General features: G+C 44.3%; 1 protein-coding gene across 1 annotated transcript in view; it reads right to left on the bottom strand.

Annotated features, from left to right (window-relative positions):
• The window catches only part of LOC135527019 (X-linked interleukin-1 receptor accessory protein-like 2), a 277,568-nt gene that overhangs the window by 112,062 nt on the left and 138,623 nt on the right, over positions 1-26,883 (bottom strand). The window contains exons 2-4 of the mRNA XM_064955683.1: positions 14,268-14,541; positions 6,429-6,615; positions 6,044-6,197 (exon numbers count right to left, since the gene is read on the bottom strand). Of these exons, the coding sequence (XP_064811755.1) occupies positions 6,044-6,197; positions 6,429-6,615; positions 14,268-14,541 (615 nt within the window). The remainder of the gene's footprint in view (positions 1-6,043; positions 6,198-6,428; positions 6,616-14,267; positions 14,542-26,883) is intronic.

The following is a 26,883-nucleotide window of genomic DNA, read 5'->3' as shown; positions in this document are numbered from 1 at the left end:
GTGACATAATGCAATTAGCTTGACCAGTGACTGAGAGTGTTTCCTGTCGATGGACAAATGAGCCTATTCATGCTTCTAATTTTCCAACTCACTGAGCGAATCAAATTGAAGAGTCCCCACTGTGCTGCTTCCATCGGTAATCACTGGGTATCAACTCACCTTCAAATAATACATCTCTCCTGACCCGGATAGAGGTCTCTGATAACTTTCTATACCAGGTTTATTAGAGCTGTTAACACAGACAATGAGCGCTCACTTCAACTTCCTTTGTCACCTCACCTGACACCTATTCATACGAGACATCCATTAGAGCGGGCGTTTAAGAGGTGCCTCCAGAGTAAAAGTCCTCCAATTGTACTGTTCAGAATGTTAATGGGTAAACTTGAGATAATATAAGGTATTGGGATTCAACTAAAGTAAGTAGGCCTATAGTGTTAATGCTACTCAGTATGGCTCTGTGTAAAAGCCCAAGTCTAATTTAGTCAAATCTCATCTTTGCAACAGTTTCTGAATTTCATGCAACTCTTTCAGTCAAATCTGCTAAAGGTGTAATATAAAATGCACTCACAAAGGCAGTTGCTTGGGGACAAGGTTTAGGGACTTGCCCTCAGTACAGTGGTATGGCCCTCCCCAGTGTGTGTGTGTGTGTGTGTGTGTGTGTGTGTGTGTGTGTGTGTGTGTGTGTGTGTGTGTGTGTGTGTGTGTGTGTGTGTGTGTGTGTGTGTGAGAAAGGAGAGAAAAGGTAACCCCCTCTGGCAAGAGAGAGTGACGGGCAATCGATTCCTCTCGACGCCAGCCCTGTCACGCCTCATCTGGGGAAGACGCCTGGCCGTCGTGTGTGTCCTGACAAGGTGTGGACTTATTTAACATGAAACCCAAGTATTCCAGAGCTTTTGACTCCGCTGAAACAAATGTGTTTATAGTCCGGTGGCGTCACTTGGCATATGAAGACAAACAGGACACGCTGGTGTCTAGGGACAGGCCATACATCCTGCTCTTTCCCTTTAGCTTATTATCAAACACCCTTCTCCTCTCCTCTCTCCTCTCTCCTCCCCTGTCCTCCTCTCCACGACTGCAGTCTCGCCCTCCTCTCGTCTCCTCAGCAAGAACAACGCGTAGCTGCACTACTTTAGGACCCGCGACCACACGCATTTAGATATGGGACCACTTCAATCTGCTTTAGCAGTAGGCTTAACTCCTAATTGAATGGATCTGCTTCACTTGCTTGCAATGTGATCTATCCAAGGTTTGACCGCAGTGTTTTGGGTTGTATGTGTCCGGTTATTTAATCTTAATGCATTTTCAGTGTCGAAACAAGTAAAATCCATTTTGGGTATCATTTGATATGCATATGCTGGTTTACAGATATGTGACACAGGTCAGATTCCCTGAGTAAAGGAGGGAGGATAATCACAGGTAATGTGCTGTACTACAGACATACTTCACAAGCATTTAAATGTTTCAACGTTTACAGCCATTTATAAACATTTATAGTATATAAATATAGCAATCACAAATATTTCAAAACTGCAATATACTTTAAATACAGTTCATTGGAAGTATTTAAAATGGCTTAGTGCATATATTTTATAAACGGCATATATGCCCTACATCTTTTTGGCTGTTTTCAGTGGTATCTGTATAGGTACCATTGACAATAATTTCCCTTAACACAGAAATATAAATTTAGTTTAGAATCATGCACGTCTTATTTTTGTTCTGTAAGCTTCTTAATATTTGATGGACTAACCTTTCCTTGAGGACATTCAAGCACCATTTGTAAAAAAAAAAAGAAAATCATACTCTCTCTGACGCACATAGCTTTCTGTTGCCAGAAAACCACTTAATATTACTTTTTTGGGGGGAGGCAATTCTATCTGCTGGATTGAACTGCTCCTTACTCTTAACATGTTTTCGTAAATTAATGGGCTCATATTTTCCCCAAAAAGACCCAAAGGATACTTTTTCTTGTTCTCCATTTCACTTCTCCTAAGAAAAGAAAAAAAAGTAGTCACGCTGATCTTGGGAAAGAGCAGGACAAAGCCCATGTGAACACAGACAATTTCATGATGAATTATGAGGTAATAAAAGAAATAGGTCATGGGGTTTCCACATGGGTAAAAAGGTAGCCAAGAGGCTCGAGTCTAAAGGCAGAACTCGCAGGCCTAGCTGAGAAGGAGGGAGACAGGAAGAGAGGATTCAGGATTCATGCACGGCCCATCATCTCTCCCATTGTTGACTTAACCGGCTGCGGAAGGTGTTACCATATTTGAATGAGTCTCGGAGACGCATGACCGTGGTAACTCACCTCTTGCAGTAACCGTTAAATTTAGCCTGAACGCAAAGTCCTTTCATAAGAGGAATTTTACTTTGAAATGCATTTTGAAATATTTATGACCAGGGTGCTGACTATGGAGAGGGAGAAGAGGCTTTTCTTGGTCATTCTGGTTTTTGGGCACAAATCTGAGCCTTTGCCAAGGTTTAGCCTCCCCTACACTCTGCGTGAGTTCAGTACTGTATTGCTACTATACTGCAGGCCATTCAGTAGCAGATTGTCCCTACAGGCTCCTTCCAAGGCCTTATCGTTGGCTCTGTTGTTGCCTCTTACCATGACACATGAGAATAGTGAAATACATTTTATTAATTTAGCAGATGCTCTTATCCAGCAATAAGGGTTAAGTGCATTGCTCAAGGGCACATTGACAAATCTTTCACTTAGTCAGCTCGGGATTCAAACCAGTGACCTTTCGGTTACTGGCCCAATGCTCCTAACTGCTAATCTACCTGCCGCTCGTTGAATACTGAAATAAACTAAGGTGTCATACAATGCTACAGTAATACAGTAATACAAGGCATATGGACCCAAACATGGTAGCTTAAAACAGTTCCTGACCAGCAACCCCATTAATATTCCTCCTCTAAGAAAGTAGGCAAGCCCCCTGCCCCCTGGCAGCCTGAGTGTCCTGATTGACCTCTCTGTGTGCTTAAAGCTAACTAACCCAGGCCTTGTCTAACCCTGGCTTGGCTCACCACCCAACCAGCAGCACACTAAGATGGCATCTGATCCTACGGGCCAGCGCCCCAGGCAGGCTGTAAACCATGTGGAATCCAGCTCCAACATTACACCACTCACTGGAACTAGCACGCCTAGCGCTTAGCTTAGCAGAAGGCATGTGAGTAAGTGAACAAACAATGGCTCAGTTAACCGACAAGACAAGCATATTCTTCACATATCAGTGAAGCAGATGTCTTTCATTTTAGCAGATAATATTAGCCTGCTGCTACTGCCTCTGTTCTTGCTTTGTAATGCTAGCTCATTGAATAATGTTGTTTAGTGAAGCATAGTACTGTGTATGTTTTGGTCTCTGAGTTGCATGTAAAATAATGTGTGTGTGTGTGTGTGTCTGTCTGTCTGTCTCTCTTTCTGAGTGTGTGTGTGTGTGTGTGTGTGTGTGTGTGTGTGTGTGTGTGTGTGTGTGTGTGTGTGTGTGTGTGTGTGTGTGTGTGTGTCTGTTGAGAGTTAGAATAGTACAATACACAAGGTGCAATTTCGAAAATTGCATCAGTAGTTTTCGTCTTGTTATGCCACTCACAGACAGTCACTCAATTAGCCCATGTCAGCAAAAGAAAAATAGATTGGTCAATTTGTCTAGTTAATCTAGCCAGCTATCTAAACTTGTAGTAATCATGGCTGAATTACTGACCGGGCACGCACGGAACGTGCCCAGGGGCCCTGACCTCCAGGGGGCCCCCATTGATTTTGTTAGTCACTCTCGTTCAGATATAAACCTCATGAATGATATGGCAAACTGTTGATTTACGCCGAAATAGACCCAAAACCCAATTGTTTTTCATGAGATGGCAATAAACAATAACTGGTAATGCTGCATAGTTTCAGAAAGGTCTGGAACTCACATTTCTGGTAAAAAAAAAATAGTTATACATTGCTGAGTTATACTCACTGTTGAGGACACAAGCTCAAGTCATAATACAAATATTATGAAAATGTAAAAAATCATCTAATTTAATCATCTAATTTTTTTCCCCTATTCAACAAAAGTGGGTCAATATAGTTTTAATTAGAAATGACTTACTTTCAGATTTCAACTTTCTGAAATAAATATGATCATACTTAGTGCCGGTACAATATTGGCACCATTTCATATAAATGACAGAGACTTTTCTGCCCAACGTTCTCTGAGCTGCCCTGAGACATCATTAAAATGTGTGCAGACTCGTTACAACTTCAGCTTTAAAGACAATGTGATCTCGTCCGTCGGTGACCAAAAGAAGGTGGTGCTGTTCAAATTCTATGAAATTATTTTATATGTTTCCCTGATGAGAGCTATAAATCCAACATTACAGCGAGATGAAACTACTATCGTTGCATCCACAAGACTCTCCTGTTCCATATGCGCTTCTGCAAGCACAGCTGTGAGTTTCACAGGCACAGGAAATCTCACAGCTGCGGATTGCAATAGCATACAGTAAATGAATCAGGACAAGTAGCGCTTTTAGGGAGTGTTGTGCAATTGATGTTGTGCCGTTCACGGTCAGAACCTGGCCAGAACTGCTCCAAGTCCCCTATACAAAAGGGACTTAAACATGGGAAAAGGTATACAACTGCAACAACAACAAGAAGATCCAATAAAGAAAATGTATTTGTTTACCTTTTGTTAATAAAATACTTTATCTGTTTAGAGAGCCCTCTGTATGTATTAAATTATAGTTTTTAATCCCAGGGCTGAGATAATTGTTGTTAGTTGCTTTTCCTTCAGTCTATAGTCTAACTCATCCCAATTGGGTTTCGGTCGCATGATTGTGGAGGCCAGGTCATCAGATCAAATGTTTTTTTAAACTTTATTTAACTCGGCAAGGCAGTTAAGAACAAATTCGTATTTACAATGATGGCCATCCAGGGAACAGCCTTGTTCAGGGGCAGAACGACAGATTTCTACCTTGTCAGCTCAGGGATTTGATCCAGCAACCTTTCAGTTACAGGCCCAAAGCTCTAACCACTGCAGCTAATTGTGTAGCTAATAGGCTATGTGTTTGTAGATCGACTGAGGTGAATGAAGTTACAGCAATCAATGTGATAATGTCTGGAGTCAATTTTTCTTGTTTTTGCTGTTCTTCAAATAGCATTTCAGAGGTTTTTACGGCCCTGTGTGTATGTGTGTTGCAGTTTGCATGGTGATAGAACTGTCTTTCATTCTGTATTGTCTGGTTAAGGCTCCTATCTGTTTCAGTTTCATTGCTGTATGTATGTGGTGGACTCGTGGCTGGGTGTAGTTTCCGTGTGTTTATGTTCTGTTTGTAGTGTAGCTACAGTCAGAGTCAGTGCTGCCTGCCTAGTGCAGTCTTGGGGCTCCAGCAGATTGGCTCCACTCTGTTTCAGAGGGGGGCTAAGCAGGCAGGCAGGCAGGCAGGGTGAATGAGCTGGGGGGTTGATTTCACACTGCAGTTGGCAGCTGCTCTTCCTGCAGTCAGGACCCAGCACACACCCCAAGGGTCAGACTCACTGGCCTGGAATCCCAGCCTGCCTGCCTGCTGCATGACAGAGGCAGCAGAGGAAGAACAAGCCCAAAATGTGAATAAATAAATCCATCTCACGTCACAGTGGTGGCCAGCGTTTACACTGAAGGCTGATGCATCACAGACACACAGTGACGCTCCACTATGCTCCTGTGATAAATGGTGTGTCTCCGCAGTGCATCCGGTTTACAGCCGGGCGCACAGTGTTTTATCTTTGATCGACCAACCTTTGAGAGGAATGGGCATGAGAATATTACGTGTAAGAGTGCAAAAGTGCATCCTGTGCGGTTGGACGTTGATGTAAATCTTTACGTTCTCACGTGTCACGGCAGCTGATTTCAGATCACGTCATTCTGAATGATAATCGTGGCCAGCTGTCAAACTCGTTTTAGCATTGTGCACATATAATACAAACATTCACACAACAATATCAAACAAAATCATACTATACATGTAATCAGACATATACATACAGTATGTGCACACCCACATGATATGAGGGGCTCACCTGTGACTTTGAGCTCTGTGGTCCTTCTCACCACCCGGCTGCCATACTTGAGCTCACAGGTGTAGTTCCCCCCGTCGTCCTCCTGCACCTCAGGGAACCAGATGTTGGTGGTGTTCACCATGATGGAGCTCCGCCATGTCTTCTTCTCACACTCCTAGACAGGCAGGACACCATGTCAACACCACACACACCATGTTATATCATGTCACTTTCAACTCTTTTTTTAGTTTAGTTTAATAAGATACCCATTAGTCCACCAGAGCTAACCTTCATGGGTTCATATACAAAGACTAGCACTGCATCCCAAATGGCATCCTATTCCCTATACAGTGCACTCATTTAAACTAGAACCCTATGGGAATTTTCTGAGAATAAGGGTTGTTACCTTATACCAGGTCATCTGGGGCTGCTTGTAAGGGGCGAGGTAATCCTCGATGTCGGGGCAGTTGATCATCTTGCTTTTAGTGATCTCGGCTTTCTCCAGGTGGCGTATTTTACTGTTAAAGCACAGGCCCTCGTCGTTCTCCTCCACCGCCAAGGACATAGACACCTTCATGCAGTAGGTGGAGTTTCTGCAGGCAGGGAGCATAACACAGGAGGCTTTATGTTTCCCCAAGTTCACCTCTAGCCAACAGTCATCACACACACAAAAGCACACATCGATTTCTCCAGGGGGTTTCATCTGTAAACCAGCAGAGATCTTAAACACTGCCATTCATTCCATCAATGCCTCCCTGCCTACCTGTGATGATGTGAAGTGGGGGCTCTTTTTACTTTTTTAGTTTCCAGTTACCCACATCAAGAACAATGGGCGAGTTGAACATGGAGGTTACCTGAATGAAATATTTCAAAATGCTTCAATTAGTAAAGAGATGTGGCTCCCCCTGAAGTGGCAAGAGCACATGCTGTATGGAGAATGAATTAGCATATTATTTCAATAGGCACCAGCCAGAAGTACAAGTCTCCTTCAGGGAGGCATGTGTCAGGGCAAGTGACACCCAGTTCCGCACGCAGCTACTGCCATGGCTACTACACAAGGCTACAGTACGTAGAGAGTGACTGCCGCATCCCCCTCCAATTGAAAATGCATGAGGGACTTCAGGCATAGGATTGCCCTGCAGTGGCATTGTGTGTCAGCCTCTCAAACGCTAAGGCTCCCTGAACCTCCACTAGTGAATACAGCCTGTTTGATGCAAAGATTTAACATTTCGGCATGAACCATTTAGTTGGTTTTAGACTGGGACATCAGACGGATTTGTGTGTGTGTGTGTGTGTGTGTGTGTGTGTGTGTGTGTGTGTGTGTGTGTGTGTGTGTGTGTGTGTGAGAGAGTTTGTAGATTGTCTGACATATCCACTGTTTTGTGTGTGTAGAATTCCTGGCTGCGGTCCCAGGCAATAGAGATAGAGAGTACAGCTGTCCTGGGCTACTTCATTTACTCGAGGAGAAAATGAACTATGACTAAAATACTGTTCACAAGGGCGCTCACTGTGTCTGGTGACAACAGTCTCATATCGTGACAAATAATGGACAAACAGAGGACAGATGTGTGAAGTCACTTAGGACAAAATGAGGAGGCTATCTTCACTGGTCTGTTACTGACAATTAGCTGGAAGTTAATCACACTGCATAACTATTGTGCAAGCCTGATCTGACTGCTTCCACTGCATTAATAATTAATCACTCTCCTCCTGCAATTACGTTCATATGAAAATGCTCAGGTTACAGCTCGCCAATTTAATTATATGCTCAATAAAGAGGTATTTCGGTGTTTTTCGCGGTTCATGTTTACATCTGTTAACGTGAGCTTCAAATTAATTTTACAATTAATCTAACACAGCAACTTTCAAGATGCTGCCCACCCAGCTGAGTCCGTCCGTCAGTCGCATGGGTCAGTATGCCCGGGCTCTTAACACTCTTGAGACATGAATGAATAAGCATTGAGAACTTCCATTAGCCTGCATGACTTCCTTCCAAGCTGATTTTACATGTAATTTCCCCTACACAGGTTTCTGTGTGAGTCGGGGCACAGAGAGCCAAACTGTGTACATGCTCTCATAGCAGAGGTCAACCGGGCTTCAGGCTCAATCCACAGTGGATCTCAGTAAATGACCATAACACATTAACGGTGCTAAGTAGTTTCCTATTATCGCTGGAGGACCAGAGGTCAAAGTAGGAGCCCTTAATTGCAGCAATCTGATCTTGGAGCTCTATGGGCTAAACATCCATAGACGACTGAGAAAGTGACTGAGGCCCTGCTGCGGGCAGGTCGGCCATGTTGTTCTGTTCTGCTGCTTTGTCTCAGAACCACCTGAGAAAGTACATGGCCTGCGAACAAACATCTGGAAGAGGCTTGTCTGTGGAGATCACTTGCGATTTGTGTCTCAGCAGCAGTGACATCACAGCTCCCAGCCCTGGAGGAGGAGACATACAGTACACAGGACAGCTCTCCAGGGCACCCTGCCACGGGCATTCCACTCACACAGGGAGAGGATAAGGAGGAAGTTGAAGGTGAAATCGTATGATTAATTCACTGATAATGAACCTTATTCTCTGCCTTTCCTCCACAAGCCCTAGCTCTCATGTAACACTCTCTGTGGATGAAGATGGCCTAGGTGGACCCAAGGGCCAATTATACTGACTGACAAAAGTGTTGCTCTATGAGCATCATAGAAATGAGCACTGTCTGCCACTGTGATTTGACCTGTTTTCATTATGGATTGTCTGCTGAGATGGCCTATACCACAGAGAGCAGAATCATGGCACTTAACACTAATTTTTCATAGAGATTAAACATTATATTTAATTAGGAGGCACTCGTCCATCCATTTGTCGATGACGGGAAAGGAATAAAAGTGAATTATGTAGTTTAGTTTGAAATGGTTGATCCTATTGGTATGAATTATGATGCATTGCTAAAGCTTTCTGAGCTTATGAATGGTTTTATCGGGTCCCCAGATGCTATTGCAAGTCTTTAAAACTCTATATGGGGAAACTTTCCTATGCAATCTCCCGCCTCGCTTGCACTGGAGTTTGAAAATGACACAGTAAACTCTTTGAACTTAATAAAGGGGCTTAATAAAGATGGATTTCAGAGAGGGAGAATTGTACATGCAACAGTTTGAATCTAAATGTAGGCCAATTCCATTGATCAAAATGGGGTAGAAATTCTATTTTCCATTTCTGCGTAAGAGAGGGAAGAAGAGGGAAATTTAATAAAGTTTTAAATAGGTGTGCTAAATATTTCACAGAGAGCATGAACCACCAATTTAATTTCAATAGAAACCACTCTAAGAATGAACCATGATGGCCCGACTCCTTTAGCTATTAAACCTCCGATGTAAATGACCTTTAAAAAATATATATTTTTTAAACCCTCTCGCTCTCTCTCTCTCTTTCGTACTACACACTGAGCAGAAACAAAATGTTACAAGGAAATGAAAAACAGCCATGGAAACAAACAGGTCAATGTGTAAAAGAATCAGAACACCTTAACACAACAAACAATGACGTTTCTGTTGACTCATGGGCCATTGTTTGTGATAAAACCTTCCAGATCCCCAATCTGCAGTGGTTGGTTCAGCCTGGATTCAATGGGTTTGTGGGATGTTCAAGGTTAAATGGGTGCGTGGGTTAAAAGGGTTAATAAGTCGGTCCCTATGGGGCTGCTATGTAGAGCAGCACATCAAAGATAGAGGCAGATTTTCTCCAGTCTCAAACCTGCTTACTGTGTGGTTGTCACGCACGCACACACGCACACACACACGTACGTACGCCCGCACACACGCACGCACACACAGTAGTGTTCTTATACAGAGGGGGCAATAGTCCATGACCATCATTGTGGGGAGTCTCTAGAAAGACAGCTTTTCATCAGACACGCTGGAAAGAGAGAATGAGTCCAACCACACATCTCAGACGTCAAAACATTTCAAAAATATTTTTTCCTCAAAATGCCAATTAGGAAGTATAATTAAGGGGTTAGGACAAGGACAGAGGGCAGTGGTCCAGCAAAAGACAACACTTTCCCTCACCAATCTCTGGAGACCTGACCAGTTAATGGCATGGACACCCCAGTATTTCAGATGACAGGAAAAGTGTTCAGACAGGGGGAATAAAGTGGGTGAGATTACCCCGTCCCGATGAACACAGAACACAAGGCTTCACACCATGTAGTAAAGGTGCTGTGCACCATGACAAGCGGGTGGTCGTTCTTGCTAGCTATCTATCTACCCGCAGCCAGAGTCAAGGTGACTCCTCTGCTGGAGCGATAACATGCTATATGTGACCCGTTTCAAGAAACTAGGCATATGTTGCATGTCACTACTTCACAGGGGAGGCATTCGAAAGCCTTTTAAAATATTTGTATCAAAATGTGTTTTTTTGTTGTTGCAGAAATGCCTTCTGGAACATGTGAACTTTCTTATGCTTTAATAACAAATGTGTATGCCATCTGTAAATACAAATCAAATTGTTAAATGATGAGCCTAGTTAGTTTAGCCACGGAAAAAGCCAGGAACCTTCCCACTAGCCCTGATTGGATGGGCTGGGCATGCCAAGAGATGAGTTCAGATAACGTGAGTTGCTCAGTATATGAAGATAATTCTGGCTACTGCAGATTTTTGAAAGATATAACGTTGGACTGTTCTCAACATCATGGCTTCCCTGAACAGCTGAGCTGTAGAGGTTCATTTGTAGATTCATTCGTAAATCATGTACCATTTTCTAGCTCTGAGTCTCTACTTATCCAACTTATCCAATGTAAAAAAAATAAACATTTAAAATGTTGTTACATAAGACTGAATCGAGGCAGTGAGTCATATATGATGTTCTGCATGTCAGGGGCTTACAAATGAACATCTCAGCCACCCTGCCAAGCTGCCTCTCTGTGAGAATCTCTGTCTGTCTGACCCAGACTGAACAAAGAAATAACAATCGTTTTTTTATTTGCAATCGGTCTGAGAAAATAACTAAATGGTTTTAGTTCTCAATAATACTGTCTCAGAAGGTATTTTTCTGGAGTCTAACATTCATTCACAAGAGAGATTATTGAAAAATAATGATTTTCTTATGTTTGGATTGAAAAAAAAAATACTATCTACCTTACCTTAAGCGCAGTATCATATTGTGAAGCTTCACATTTCAAAATGATTACTCCTCGTCTAGTATGTTGGAACACAGTATTTTAACAGTGACTGTTTAAGTCTCGACCAGTAGTAATGTATTTACTGAAAACCTTCTGCTCAACCATTGTTTATAAGTTTAGTAAGACACACATAGATAAAACAAAGACATCTTAAGTAAGATCGCTTATATGTGATTCCATGAAAGCCAAACCGATCACTCTCCATTCCCTCTTTGTAGACATTTAGAAAAATAGTCTCAGCCCACAACAAATATACATTAGGTTTTGAGAGAGCTTAAAAGTTGATTCATGTCAAAGCTAAAGCCTGTGTGTTTAATATTTGAAAAAGAACTGGCAGGCGTGGTAGCGTGGATTCAGACTGTGCCAAGCACCTAAGCGCCTTTCTCTCTGGCTCTCTCTCTAACGGGGTCCTAGATGGCCAGATTAATAGAAAGGTTAAAAACCTGGACCGCTTTGTAAGAAGAGGTCTGTGACACCCGGGCGATTGTAGAGAGGAGAATTATCTTATGAGGGGAGAAAAAGACAGGTGGCACAGATTACTCTTCAGAGCACTGGGGGAATAGCCTAGCTCAGGCTTGGCCACAGTTTAGTGAGAACACAGAAAAAAAACATGAGGCAGCCAGCTTGGCCGTACACAGTGGAAGATAATGAATATAAAAGTGCTCGGGAGTCTTTCAAGAGGCATCACTCAGACAGTGGCAACGTGTTGTATTTTTCCTCGCCATAAAGTTATTGAACAAAGATAAATGCGTATCCATTGTTAGGGGGAAGGTGTGAAATGCTTCTACCTCCATCAGTGCTGCTCAGACTAGCCTCGCTGGAGAGAATGAGAAATAAAGGGGTGGTGAATCTGTCTCTTGCGGCGCATTAGCCGGGCAGATTGCATCGACTCGTTCACTACAGCTTAACATGCCATGTTGGTGCTGTGTGTTTCACTGGCATGCAGGCATGATTAGTCATTGTTCATGTTCTAATAAAACAGAGGGCATTGCTGGAACTCTATATAACTGCCATCAAGGCTTTGATGGCAGGGCTAGTGTGTGTGTACGTGTACAAGTGTGTGTGTGTGTGTGTGTGTTTTTGTTTGTATGTATGTATGTATGTATGTATGTATGTATGTATGTATGTATGTATGTATTTATGTATGTATGTATGTACAGTATGTGTGTATGTATGTATATACAGTATGTGTGTATGTATGTATATAGAGTATGTGTGTATGTACGTATATACAGTATGTGTGTATGTATGTATATACAGTATGTGTGTATGTATGTATATAGAGTATGTGTGTATGTATGTATATACAGTATGTGTGTATGTATGTATATAGAGTATGTGTGTATGTATGTATATACAGTATGTGTGTCTTTGTGTGTGTGTATGTACAGTAGGTCTGCATATGTGTTTTATTCCAAGTGGTCTTTGCAGGTGGCCTGGGCATTATCCTGAGTATTATCCCTCCTGCGGGTCACTGGACCCTCAGTAGAAAATTGATTCCTCCATTCCAGAGCAATCCTGTCATTTCAGGCATAGCAGCCTCTGCGAATGTTATTTTACAACAATTCTCTCAGTAGCGTGTCACAGCTCCTGCACAGCTACCCATTTCACAGAGAATACCTACCTACCTGCTTCTCTGTATGCTGATCATATTTTTTTACATTTATTATTATTATTATTAGGAGCTCCAATTGTATTCTTGGATATTATTCAAAAAAAGCAGCATGGGAATCATCCAAAGGCCAAAACACCACTTATTTGGATTCCTGCTTCTTTGGCTCCAGGGATCAATCCCCATTAATGGAAATAAAAACATGCAAAGAGACTCGTCTTCTCTTTTCACCTTGAACGTCTTTCACAGACAGTTAATTCAATTCGGAGGATATTGAGATGACTTCATAGAGATCCAGCACTGTATAGATTACATTCAACAAGACATAGCACATGGACAGGCTATTTCAATTTCAAGTGTTTTTTTTTCTTCTTCTCTTTCCAAATCTGTCGTTCCCAAGGCAAAAAAGAAAGTTCAGCTTGATGACTCTCTAGCTAGCTAACACATTGGAATGCATTGCGCTTGGCTGTCTGAGCTGTGGCAGCTATGTCCAACTGGGTGGGAAAGTAAGTATAATAAGAGGCCCAGTGAAAGTGACAGGATCCTGCTCCTAATTAGACTGTCAGCATAGCGTGAGGGGAATAAAGAGCTGCACTTCTTTCCAGAGGAAAAAAAAAATATTATTGGCCAGGAAGAAGCATCAGCTTTGTCAGAGAGGAGCTGGATTATCATCTGTGGAAAGAGGATTTTTAGGCTGAAGCCTCTGTAAGATAATTGAGTAAGATATCCTCATTTCTTATTCCTCGACGAGGTACCTATCTTCTAGTAGCTAAGAAGCATGAAAATATTTTTTCCCCTAGATGTTAGAAAGAGACCTTCGATTTATGATTCGTATGTTGTTTGGTGTCATAATCCCAGGAGGGAACTCCCAACAACACAACTCCTTGCATGGGACCTACACGAAAATGATTGATTTGATGTTAATTATTGTGGCAGAGCCTATTCTTTTGTGGAACGCCAGTTACGTGTTCCACAACACAAGTCAACCACAGTTCAGTGTTCCTGTCGAGCCTTGCCGGGGTGAACCAACCTCACAAGGCCAGTCATGCATTCCTCCACCAGGAAACTGAACATGGCATGTGATGAGGATGAGGATCCCTTCCGCCTCCTTATGCTGTGTGCCATCTCAGGGCTTGCTTGGCTGTTGTCGAGGTGTGTGTGCCAAGAGGGGGCTGTTTAGCATTACAATAGACACACTGACACACTACAGTAGCCTTGGAAAGTAGATGTAAAGTAGGTAAATAGGTCAATCAGGGCCTCTCAAACTACTGTACTGTTTGTGGGTGGGACCACTGGGGCCAGGATCCGTCATAATCTGTTACCCAATGAATTCCATTCCTGAAAAAGTTAGGCTGCCAATGGACTGTGAATGATTGGGGGGGGGGGTGGTGTTTGTTTGGTTGAGGGTTAAGAAAAGCTTAAACGTTTGATTAAACTCCTCAGAGACGGAGTGACTAAATAAACCCACCTCAGGACACAGGTGTAGAAGCCGTTGTCCTCCAGCTCGGCTGAGCGGAACCAGATGGAGTCATCCTCCTTGCTGAGCCGATGGCCCGAGAAGATGATAGGCTCCTCCGAGTCCCCTTTGTTTTTGTACCAGATGAGCCGGAGCTTGGCGCTCTGGGCCATGGAGTAGTTGGTCCTGATGTAGCTGTAGAACAGGGCGCACTTCACCCTCACTGGTTCCCCTGCTAGGACCCGGTACCTCTTCAGGTCCACCGACCAATCAATGCAGCCATCCACTATGGAGGAGGAAGTTGTACATGGTTAGGAACTGATGGTTTGTGGAGTATGCTGTGGTACGCACACTAAAACACGGAACTAAGAGCCTAATCCTTATCCTACATATTGGAGTAATGCAAACCCAGCAGCATAATGGATCTATAGACAATGGAAGCTACTATACTGTCGGGGTCAAATTCAAATGAAGCCTAAATAATTCACACTCGTTCCATGCATTTGGATGATTGTCATTTTATCACACGTTAATCTCCTCCATTTGGATTTTCATTTGCATCCACAAATTGCAGCTCTCTAGCTAGACTTCAAAGGCATTTCATGTTCTACTCTGTAATTTGCAGCCTCTCTCGCCTCTCTCCGTTGTCATCCATAGGTGAGGAGTGGTAAAAAAAAAATAGGAACAAAAGTAACAACAGGAACCTGTAATGACAAGTCAATCAAGATTGCCTTAATGGTGGTGAGCTTTTGAACCCGTGACACATGGTGAAACAATAGCATATGACAAGGAGAGGCAGGGAAGGTCGTAGCCACTGTCACACTAATGCAGGGTTATTTAGGATACACCAGTTAGCAGCAAAGGAACTGCTGTTGTAGAAAGGCAAATAAGGCCCCGAGGCAAGGCAAAGAAGGCAATGTACTTGAAAACACAGTTCATTTTCAAATAATGTTTAACTCTACTGTAAAAATGTTTAACTGTACTGTATATCTATGGACAAAAATCACTAGTGAATTGCCTAAAACAGAATGCTACTCTCTCCATTGCGTGAATACTGTGCATTATGTGCTTTCACGTTCCAAACCCCAAATGCCAGGTCAGCCAGTAACATGGCTGGACAACACATTGAAGACATAAAGTCAGTCTTTTTGTCATCAGTCATAATGGCCATTGACTCAGAGGAACAAAGATAAGGAGGTAAACTAGAAGAGAAAAGTAAGGTATCCCTCATTTTATGCTGGCAGCCCCAATCGACACAGAAACGTAGTTGCTAATCAATGCAGTACAGAAGTATGTTCATACAGACTTCAGGCAATACATCTCCACGCTCTCTGTGTCCCATAAAAATGTTATACATTCAAAATCTGTCCACTGTCATTTGCGTTGAGGTCTCCTACCACCAACGCCGATTTACCATATAGATTTGGTTATTTACATTTTACTCTGATCATTTTTCTCACGCCAGGTTGGAAATTAATTACAGACATAGCCAGGAAATAAAAATTGATGTGGGGAAGTGGCATCAATCAAATGAGGATGGGGTGATAGCTCCAAACGGCAGGCTGGAGCCAAGGGGGGGGTTACGATGGGAGGTGATGTTCCTGGGGTTTATTCGTGAGAGCTCCGACGTGTGGAGGATGAGATGCAAGAAAAGCAGAAGCAGCACACATTAGTTCGGTCTGCTAGGTTAATGTGTTGTCTTTCAGACAAAAGGCACAGCGAACCATCGCTGAGTGCACAGGTTACAGATTACGTAAACAGGCGCCGGAGAAGCAGCCATATGTTGCCCGGGGTCATAGCCGCAATGCACTTTTCTGGATGATTCAATCATTGTTGCCTTCTTGTATTTGCCACTGTGGCAGGGTTTAGGAGGGGAGCTATTAATTGCGACGACAAGGCCTAACACGGCCAGATATATCATTCCAGTCAGCTGCTGCACCGGATCCCTATTTGCACAGTGCCACCTTTAATATTTGCATATGGATGTGGCCCAAATTTGAGTCTGAAAATAACTTAGAATTAACTATGAGTGAAGAAGTAAGGAAAGGGCAGTATCATAACGATAGCTGCAAAACCTTAGCAGCCCACTGGTGTGGACCGAGTGGACTTATGTTATATAATAACCCAATGTCCTGAAACTGTCCATGAACTTTCTCCCCTTTTCAAGTCAAGCAACCGAAAACCTGAAATATATCCCTGCTTAAAAAAAAGTGAACAAAGGCAGCGGACTAAATGAAATAATGAAATAAAGAGGCTGTCATCCAGTACATGAGGTGTTAAGTTGCTGGTCGTCAGCCCTCACAGTTACTAAGCCCAACACAGAACCAAAACGCATTGTAAAATCCTGTGTAGATCTCAGCACCTGCTGCAATAATAATAGCTTGACCTGGCTGCTGCACACTGGCCAAGTCTATCATGAAGCAGTATAGCAATTTCAGCCATGACAGCTGAGAGGAGGAAAAAAGTCAATGTCAGAGCTATAGCCCACCAAATACTTTGTGCTGATGTGCAATTTCAGTCCCCCGACTTGCATTTGATAGCTTGTTTATTATTTTCTTGAAAAATGTGAATGACTAGCTTTCAGTGGACATGTATCTTTACACAGGTATAAAATGGGGACCAGGGGTAGCAGCCATTTCAATATGAATCCAGAAATGAGTTACACTCCGGCGCAGACAAAACCAATCTTATCAGAGGGAAATAAATATGGAGATGTGGGGAGGGTTATGGCCCACTCTCTGTTATTGAGCTGGAAAGGCAGTTTATCAACCCACAACTTAGGACATTTTAAATAAATCGACTTGACCACAGAGGCCCGTCGAGACCACAAAACGGATTTGAATTTATTTGCCATGTCAAACACCTAAACACTCTGTAGGGATATTTGATAGGGTATTACACTGTTTTGTTTTTCCAGTCTCTCTCATTTTAATATGGCTAAGGCACATTATTATTCAGCACATTACTCAGTAATGCAGAGGGACTAGTGAGTTAAATAATGCCACAGCGTATTGTGTCTAGGATACTACAGTACAGAGGGAAAAGACTTGTTGTCCACAGTTATATAATCTCTTCATTAAATTACTGATCTCCAGCACATTGAAGTAACAGCCTAAATTTGAAAATGTTATTAGTTGTATGACTAGTGAATTGCATAAAATTCTACAGCGATATAATGTATGTAGGGTATATGTATTTCTCAAAAAAGAAGACGCATACTATTTAAGGGCTCTTTGATCCTTGTAAATGTAAAATTAGTATTGTAGTCCATAAAATGATTAACCTGCAACTTTGTCAAACCATTACTTAGGATGTGAAGAAAGCAGGACACAGCCAACATGTCTCGATCAAGGAGCTAGCGGTGCAGGAGGCATAAAGGAGAGATGGGGAGCCCCGGGGAGACAGCAGGATGTCGAGGGAGACAAACAGTGGACGTCAAAGACACGTCAAATCGCTGTGTACTCAACCCAACATGATAATCACGCCCTGCTACATCCGCTGGGACGGAGTGGCTTGTTGAGCTCTGTTGCTCTTTCAATGTCTGCCAATCAGGCGTGCATGTGTGTGAGCTTTGTTTGTCTGACTGAGCATAATTAGCCAACATGGCAGAATGCTGTTGAATATGTGAAACTAAAACATATAAAAACATTTCACACTTGAGGAGTGTGCCACTCTAAGCTATTATTTTTAATGATTCGCTATGTCACGGTCGATAGGAAAATCAAAAGCCATTCCAATTGTGATTTCTATGTAGATAACCAACCCTCGTTCTACCTGCTCAAATGCCTTTTCATTTGAGCTTGCTATAAGAGGTGTAGAACAGAAATCAGGTCAAAATAACACAATCAGACGATAATGATACTGAAATAGAAAGGCAATCATGTCGCAGAGAGGGGAAAAAAAGCGACATCTTCTGAAGAGGTCCGTAATGAGAAAGAATGAGTTTCATTTCAGTTTTGGTCGGAAACAATTACCCTGTTCATTTACATCAATAATCAGGGAATAATGGCTGGAAATAAAACAAGGATGGAGGGGAAACCAAACATTTCCTTCCCCTGTTTGTCTTGGTTATTTGAGTGAATCCTGCAGTCCATTACCAGAGCATCAATACATAACTGTTCCAGAGTCAGCAGCCGGCGAAAAAAGACAAAGCGAGGGTAGAGGAAGCTAGGAGGACGAGAACAAGTTATTTAAATCACCCTGCAAGACAACTGATGAATGTCTCTATAACTGGCAGCTTAAGACTGCTTAATTAACAAATGCTGTAATAATCAAATGCACACTATAGACAGTAATTGCCTAGAGTTTCTGTTGATAGAAATAGATTTGCATTGTATTTCACCAAACATGCTCTTTTTTCATTCTGCTGGGCATGCCTGTTCTAAGAGGAACCACACAGACAAAGGCATAAAGACATCTAACTCCAGCTTATGTCCTTAGTGTCATTCTGCTCTGCACTCAGATAGCAGGATGTGTAATAACAATAATAACACAGTAAGCCTACATAATATAATCCATTGTTATTACGCTACCGAAATGTCGACATGCAGATGCCTTAAGATAGATGTCTCATTAAGATTCCTTGATAGAGTTATGATTATTATCATCATGTTTTTTTTTCCTTCAGAATAAAATGTATTTCTGTTAAATGGCTTAAATACAGGGGTAACAGAGTTTATTTGAGGCCATGTGTACATTCTTACTGTATTATTGTACTTACTTTGATCAATGGCGAGGCCTCTGAATGCACTAATCCCTCTCACCTGGGACAATAAAACAACCGGTGGAAAAGGAAAGGGATTGTTATGTTCCCGAACAGGGAGCCCTGGCTTTTACGAGCTCAGTCACCTCAATCCACAAACTTCATCAGACATTGCCTTTCTAAAACCATTGTCCTCTGAGGAACTCAATCCCTCCTGTGTTTTGTGTGTTCAAACCCCATTTGTCACAGTGGCGCTGGAGTGTGGTGGAGTAGCCTGGGCATTTGTCAGTTCTAAGGTGCGTGGCTGCATTCCGCCGTATACCCTCCTCCCTCCTCCCCATCCTCCTCCGTTTCCGGCCCCAGTGCGTACGGCTGGCTGGCAGCCAGTATAGCTCCTTGTGCAGGTTGCTTTACTTTGCTTGTCATTAATAAAGAGAAGTGGCCCTGCACCTGTCCACTGACAGGGCCCCCACAGAGACCGGAGCCTGAGAGAAAGAGAGAGTTCCGAATACACTGGGCTGCTTAATGAACTAGTTCAAACCACATTGTCATATTGCTGTTGGACAGCCTGCCATTTCCTCCTTGGTTACTGACGTTTCCTCTCCTCGCCGTGTATCACTGTTAGAGTGACATTTTTCTCTGACAGTCAATCAAGTCTAACTGAGGGAGCCCTACTGTAGCAGTGAGGTTGGAGACCCAAGGATAGGAGCTCAGTGAGGACTTCCATATTTCCCCCACTATCACCCATACAGTCATTCAGCTCAGCTGGGCAGATGGCAATGCTCATCATTTACACTACCTGTTTAAGTTGAAAGACCTTTAATTTACAACACAGTTGATGGGGGATTTGATCTCTCTCTTAGAATTTACTGGGAAACTAAATCAGGATGTATGGCTACTGTACAATTATTGAAACAGCAGAATTTATTTCCCCCCTCCTACTCTCTCTACTGTAACAAACAGTGGAACCTAAAGTGAACTCTATAACTAACCTCACTTTGAAAATGCTTAACACTAGCAAAAACCCCTCCCAGAATCGATAGCATACATTATGCCTATGTGCACATCTTAATCTATCTAAAATCCCCCTGACACTATGTCAATATACTAACCATTTGAACGATAACAAGGGATTAATGTTGATTCCCTCATCACGTCCCTCCCCCATCCTCACCAAGGCTGACATAACCTTTACACTTTACATGGCTAACATCCAAAAGATCTTAAATACTGTATGCCGCTGGGAGAGAAGAGCGAGTCATAGTTATACCATCAACTACATGAAGTTGCATCACAGTCCAGAAACAGAGGGAAAGGCTTCTGCCCTATGGGACATTCTGGCTTGGACTAGGCTTACTTATTTATACCATCTACAGTAATTAGGATAACATACAATGTGCCAACATACAGACAATACTGTACCATCTGTCTATTTATGAAGAGCATTAACTGGTTCCCTGATGAAACCGCTCACTCACAGAGATAATTCTGCTGTCTAATAACGATGGAATAATAAAATAATCATTTTTTTTTTGAAAGATTCAAGGTCTCCATAAAGCTGGTTTATGTTAATGTCACACCCTGACCATAGTTTGCTTTGTATGTTTCTATGTTTTAGTTGGTCAGGGTGTGATCTGAGTGGGCATTCTATGTTGGATGTCTTGTTTGTCTATTTCTATGTCTGGCCTGATATGGTTCTCAATCAGAGGCAGGTGTTAGTCATTGTCTCTGATTGGGAACCATATTTAGGTAGCCTGGGTTTCACTGTATGTGTGTGGGTGATTGTTCCTGTCTCTGTGTTTTCACCAGATAGGACTGTTTAGGTTTTCGCACACTTATTGTTTTTGTTAGTTATTTCATGTCGAGTTCCTTTATTAAAGAACATGAATAACCACCACACTGCATTTTGGTCCGCTTCTCCTTCACCAGAGGAAAACCCTTACAGAATCACCCACCACAACAGGACCAAGCGGCGTGGTAACAGGCAGCAGTAGGAGCAGCGTAAAAAGGACTTCTGGACTTGGGAAGAAATCCTCTACGGGAGAGGACCCTGGGCTAAACCAGGGGAGTGTAGCCGCCCCAAAGTGCAGCTGCAGCAAAAGCAGCAGCAAGAGAAGGAATGGACATGGGAGGACGAACTGGACGGTAAAGGACCCTGGGATCAGCCAAATGCCATGAAGCCGGCTCTACGCATCTGGTCCCCAGTGCGTCTCCTTGGGCCGGCTTACATGGCACCAGCCTTGCGCACGGTGTCCCCGGTTCGCCTGCATAGCCCAGTGCGGGCTATTCCACCTTGCCGCACTGGTAGAGCGACCGGGAGTATTCAACCAGGTAAGGTTGGGCAGGCTCGGTGCTCAAGAGCTCCAGTGCGCCTGCACGGTCTGGTCTACCCAGTACCACCTCCACGCACCAGCCCTCCGGTCGCAGCTCCCCGCACCAGGCTTCCTGTGCGTGTCCTCGGCCCAGTACCACCAGTGCCAGCACCACGCATCAGGCCTACAGTGCGCCTCGCCTCTCCAGCGCTGCCAGAACCTTCCTCCTCTCCTGTGCTGCCGGAGTCTCCCGCCTGTTTAGCGCTGTCAGGGCCTTCCTCCTCTACAGCGCTGCTGGAGTCTCCTGCCTGTTCAGAGCAGCCAGAGCTGCCAGTCTGTATGGAGCAGCCAGAGCTGCCAGTCTGCATGGAGCAGCCAGAGCTGCCAGTCTGCATGGAGCAGCCAGAGCTGCCAGTCTGCAAGGAGCTGCCAGTCTGCAAGGAGCTGCCAGTCTGCAAGGAGCTGCCAGAGCTGCCAGTCTGCAAGGAGCTGCCAGTCTGCATGGAGCAGCCAGAGCTGCCAGTCTGCAAGAAGCCGCCAGAGCTGCCAGTCTGCAAGAAGCCGCCAGAGCTGCCAGTCTGCAAGAAGCCGCCAGAGCTGCCAGTCTGCAAGAAGCCGCCAGAGCTGCCAGTCAGCATGGAGCAGCCAGAGCCGTCAGTCTGCCAGGATCCGCCAGTCAGCCAGACTCTTCCAGATCCGCCAGTCAGCCAGACTCTTCCAGATCCGCCAGTCAGCCAGACTCTTCCAGATCCGCCAGTCAGCCAGACTCTTCCAGAGCCATCAGACTCTTCCAGATCCACCAGTCAGCCAGACTCTCCAGATCCACCAGGATCTTCCAGATCCGCCAGTCAGCCAGGATCCTCCAGTCAGCCAGACTCTTGCAGATCCGCTAGTCAGCCAGGATCTGCCAGAACCGCCAGTCAGCCAGACTCTTCCAGATCTGCCAGTCAGCCAGGATCTGCCAGAACCGCCAGCTAGCCAGGATCTGCCAGAGCCTTCCTCCTCTCCTGTGCTGCCGGAGTCTCCCGCCTGTCCGGCGCTGCTGTCGGAGTCTCCCGCCTGTCCGGCGCTGCTGCCGGAGTCTCCCGCCTGTCCGGCGCTGCTGCCGGAGTCTCCCGCCTGTCCGGCGCTGCTGCCGGAGTCTGAAGAGCCCCTCTGTCCCGAGCTGCCCCTCTGTCCCGAGCTGCCCCTCTGTCCCGAGCTGCCCCTCTGTCCCGAGCTGCCCCTCAGTCCAGTGACATTAAGTAGGGTCGCCGTGGGTAGGAGGCCACGGAAGCGGACAAGGTGGGGGACCAAGACTACGGTGAAGTGGGGGCCACGTCCAGCACCAGAGCCGCCACCGCGGACAGATGCCCACCCAGACCCTCCCCGATAGGTTCAGGTTTTACGGCCGGATTCCGCACCTTGAGGGGGGGGGGGGGACTGTTTAGGTTTTCGCACACTTGTTTTTGTTAGTTATTTCATGTCGAGTTCCTTTATTAAAGAACATGAATAACCACCACGCTGTATTTTGGTCTGCTTCTCCTTCACCAGAGGAAAACCCTTACAGTTAATCATGATGTACTGTAGTAGATTAATACAATACATTCTTTAAACACTTTGAGAACTTAAATAAAAGTCTTAGATCCTGAACAGAGTGAAGAGAGGCCAACGATTATCAAGCGAAGGCCACCTGACATCAAATATATTTACTGGGAATTTAGCAAGAACATTCAAGCTAGTCATCCGACCAGCCTTTTAATCTACGTCGTACACATCAAGGTCTTCCAAGTGCACAGAATTAGTCACACTGCTCTAAACTTCATCTAAATCCAGGCGCGTGTGTGTGTGTGTTTGTCAATGCCATACTTTTAAAGCGGGTGTTGTCCAAGAAGTAGGGAGGCACAGAGCAATAATATCACATGTTGGCAGCAGAAGCACAGCTAGTCGTGTCACCTTGCTACCTGCTGCTTGTCTGGGCTGCAGCATTCTCTCGCTGACCCATCTCACAACACACTACCTGCTCAATGCCAGGCCAGCCAGGTAATAGAACCAAATGATTCATAACTTTATTAAAGGGTATGAAATATCAAGGAGTTTCTGTCTACTGTATCGTTGATCTCAAAACATTAGTTCATCACTCTGAAATGGTGAGCATTAAAACCCCAATAAAATCAATTAAATATAGTCTACCTTGGAAAATCCAATTGCATTACCTTAATTTGAGTCATTATTCAATTATTAAAATCATTCAAGGGCTTATTGTGAACATTGATGATATTGATATTGCTATGGACACCAATAACACATACACCAAAATTGATAGAAATGTGAAAATAATACATATTCAGCTAACAAGTGATCTGAGATGAAGTGAAACCAGCATTGATGTAAAAGCAACAGCATGAGGATATGTTGGATTTCTGAGCAGAATATAGCCTGGTACTCTGAGAATTTGTTTTGGCTGCTACTGTCACGTGCTGTATGTGTGGTTCCATGGTGCCATGCTTCAATGTCCTCATTAGCTAGCCGCTTCTCATGAGACATTTGATTTTCTGTTGGAGCCGGAGCTGGCACCGGTGCCAGAGACACTCCGAAAGATCCCTTTCATATGTGGCCAGCCCTCATAATTCAAGGACAATTTAACATTGCCACACAGACACAGTCACAACTCCAACCAACATGTCCTGCAGAAAAACTTCTGACGTGTTTTATCATTATTAACCAGCTAACCTTGACCACCTGTCTGAGAAAAAGGTTTGACGCCCCAAGAAATGTAGCTTGTGACTTTATTTACATCAACCACAGATCACAATCAACCACGTTCGGTCATTCCATAGACCACAGGGAGAAACAGATCGTACGAAGTTGAATTATGCTCATTATTTAACGACTGAGAATGAGTTTTAATTCGTAAATATGCTTCAATGTACTGTACCTTTCTGATCGAATGCCTGTAGGAATTTAAGACTGGACTCTCGCCTCTCTGCCTCTCTCACCAACGGTTGTATTTACATTGTTCATTTCTCCCAGCTATGTACCGTAGTATTATGTGTCTATTTAGTGGTGAACCATAATGTGAGTATCGGCACCTGTTTCCGTTCCTTTACAAGTTAATGAGGAAACGAGCTGGCCTAATTACCAAATCTCCCTGCGGATGTTCTCCAGTTTACACTGATCAAAACAAATAACTCTCCTGTTCTGTTCCCTCTCTGGATCACTCAGAGGCCTTTAAGAAACCCAGCCACAGCTCTCACTTTGACGTTGTTATTTCAAACACAGTAGATCTATTTAATTGCATGTGTTCTCTCTAATTCGAACAACAAGCCTGTTATGGAGGAATGATTGCATAGCTCAGTATTGCATCTGAGCTGCCAGAGTGTGCTGCTCTCTTTCTTTTTCACTCATAGCTCAATAATCACAAAAAGCCTGTGTTGGTAAATGAATATGGTGGGTAATATACAGCATAGCATTACAGCAAAAAGTGAGTTGCAACGCATTGACTGCCATTGCACTGTGGCAATTACCAAAGGTGTTTGGGATGTGCAGGGCTGACGGCTTTCGGCTGTTAGGGAGCACTGTTTATACCAGGAGGACAGCACATGTCATACTGATGACACCCACTGTGGTGATGGGGGAGCATGGGGCATAGAGAAAGAGAGAAGGATGAAGAGAGGGAGGAGGAGGGAGGGGAAAAAGAGAGAGGAGGCGAAGAGGGAAAAAGAAAGAATGAGAAGAGTACGGAGAGCAATAAGAGAAGGAGACAAAGAGGAAGGCAGATATAGATGGACCGTAGGAGGAAAGACTTGACAAATGGGGAAAGAAGGAAGAGGGAAAGAGAGAGAAGGGACCAGAAGGCAAGCGAGAGAGAGATGTTTGAGAGGCCCGTCCAGAGAAGGGAAGTCAAAGGGGGTGAGAGGAGGAGAGGAGAGGAGTCTCAGAGGGCAGCTCTGAGTGGGAACAGATGGACTGGTTCCAACTCCTCATCAGCATCAGACCTCTGTGGCGTTCTCCCCAAACCTCACAGCTGACATCTCGGGCCTGGCCGTGTCTCTGTTCGCGCCGAGCGCTGCAGCCTGCAGACATGGCTGCCTGGTTCCCTCTGTGAGGCTGTGCTGTTGCTGTGGCTCTGACAGAGAGCAACCAGCCCAGTCAGCCTTCAGGGGAGATTAGCTCCACATTGCAGCCCTATGGCTGGACAGGACCCACTGTACACAGCCCAGTCACAATGAAATCCACCTGGAAACAGGATACACATACTGCCTACTAGCCGTGACCATAGTGTGTTCTAGCTAACTGTCAACGTGGGTAACATTCATTACCATCTGCGTGGTGAAACGGTGTTGCAATACAAGGTAAGCATTGGTTTATAGAAAATAGGGTTTACCTGATAACATCCAAATGTGATGGAAGCACAGTAGCACAATCTCTTCAGCCAACAGTAAATGTAATTATAGAGTATGGAGAAGTTGTGGCTTTTGCAGACAGAGGAGCTTACGCACTATATAGGGGGAAAAAAGAGACTCTTAATTTCCGATGGGATCTGAGTGACTGGGAGACTTGCATACGGTGCAGTTAGGATCAGATAACTTTTCTACTCTCTCAGCTGGAAACCTTGCGTCATCAGGCTTTTGTGGAGCAGAGAGCATGGATGGCTGAAAGGTTTTGTCAGCTATCAGATAAGGCTGCAGCTGTATCTCAGGCTGTCGTTCAGCATCAATAAAAGATTCACTTCCTCCATACAGCCCAGCAGCCTCCAGAGCCAGGGACCGGGCGATGTTGTCACAGAGACCCAGGTTCATAAAAGGAACCCAGTGTTGGGTTCAGAGAGAGCAGGGACGTTTTATTTATCTGCCTTGATGTGTCAAGTGCCCTGGCTCTTTCTAGGAGCGATCTGTGTAATCCTATACAACAGCATTGTTGACCTACAGTAACAGCAAGGTGACCTACCTCACTAGCGTACATCAGAACCTGGTCACGGCAGACAGCGAAAGACATGGTGGAGTGTAAAAAGTCCACATAGGACAAGTCCACAGGAATGGGAGTCATAAGGGAGGCCAGAGGGCAGCAGCCGTAATGCTCCACATACACTGTCCATTTGTAAATGTGCAGAGACAAAGGAAGATTAAATCACAATCAAAAGTGGAGAAGACTGAGCTACCTTCGGTATCTGATGAAATGATGCTTTTGCAACAGAGGTTTCAGTAAATTGACAGATGTATCTGTCAATACTAGAGGCTGTGCTTCTTGTCTCCAACCATTCTGGAACAATATTTGAGGAGCTATTGAGCTTGTTTGATAACAGATGTGGCAGACCATATTTGAATTACCTTAATGTATTATCACCAAAAATCAGGAAAGGATTAACAGAGGAACATGGGAACAATGGTTTTAGTATTCCAGTTTGACTGTGAGCAGACTGGCCTTGCTGTAGTGTGCTGCCTGTATCCCTGGTCCTCTGTGGCAGCATCAGCAGCAGCAGCAGCGGTAGTGTGGAGCGGCTCGGAGCGGCGCTTTGCTCCGTGGCATGCCCTGCGGGACTGGAGCACACAGACTGGCTCTGGACGCATCGGTCACATGGGAGCCTGGCCCAACAAGAACATCCATCTTGACTGGCACCTGGTCTCAGGGAGAG

The sequence above is a fragment of the Oncorhynchus masou genome, chromosome 32 (genome assembly GCF_036934945.1).
Source record: "Oncorhynchus masou masou isolate Uvic2021 chromosome 32, UVic_Omas_1.1, whole genome shotgun sequence".
Taxonomy (NCBI): domain Eukaryota; kingdom Metazoa; phylum Chordata; class Actinopteri; order Salmoniformes; family Salmonidae; genus Oncorhynchus; species Oncorhynchus masou.
Note: the sequence above shows the minus strand (reverse complement) of the source record. Positions and strands in the feature narration are given on the sequence as shown.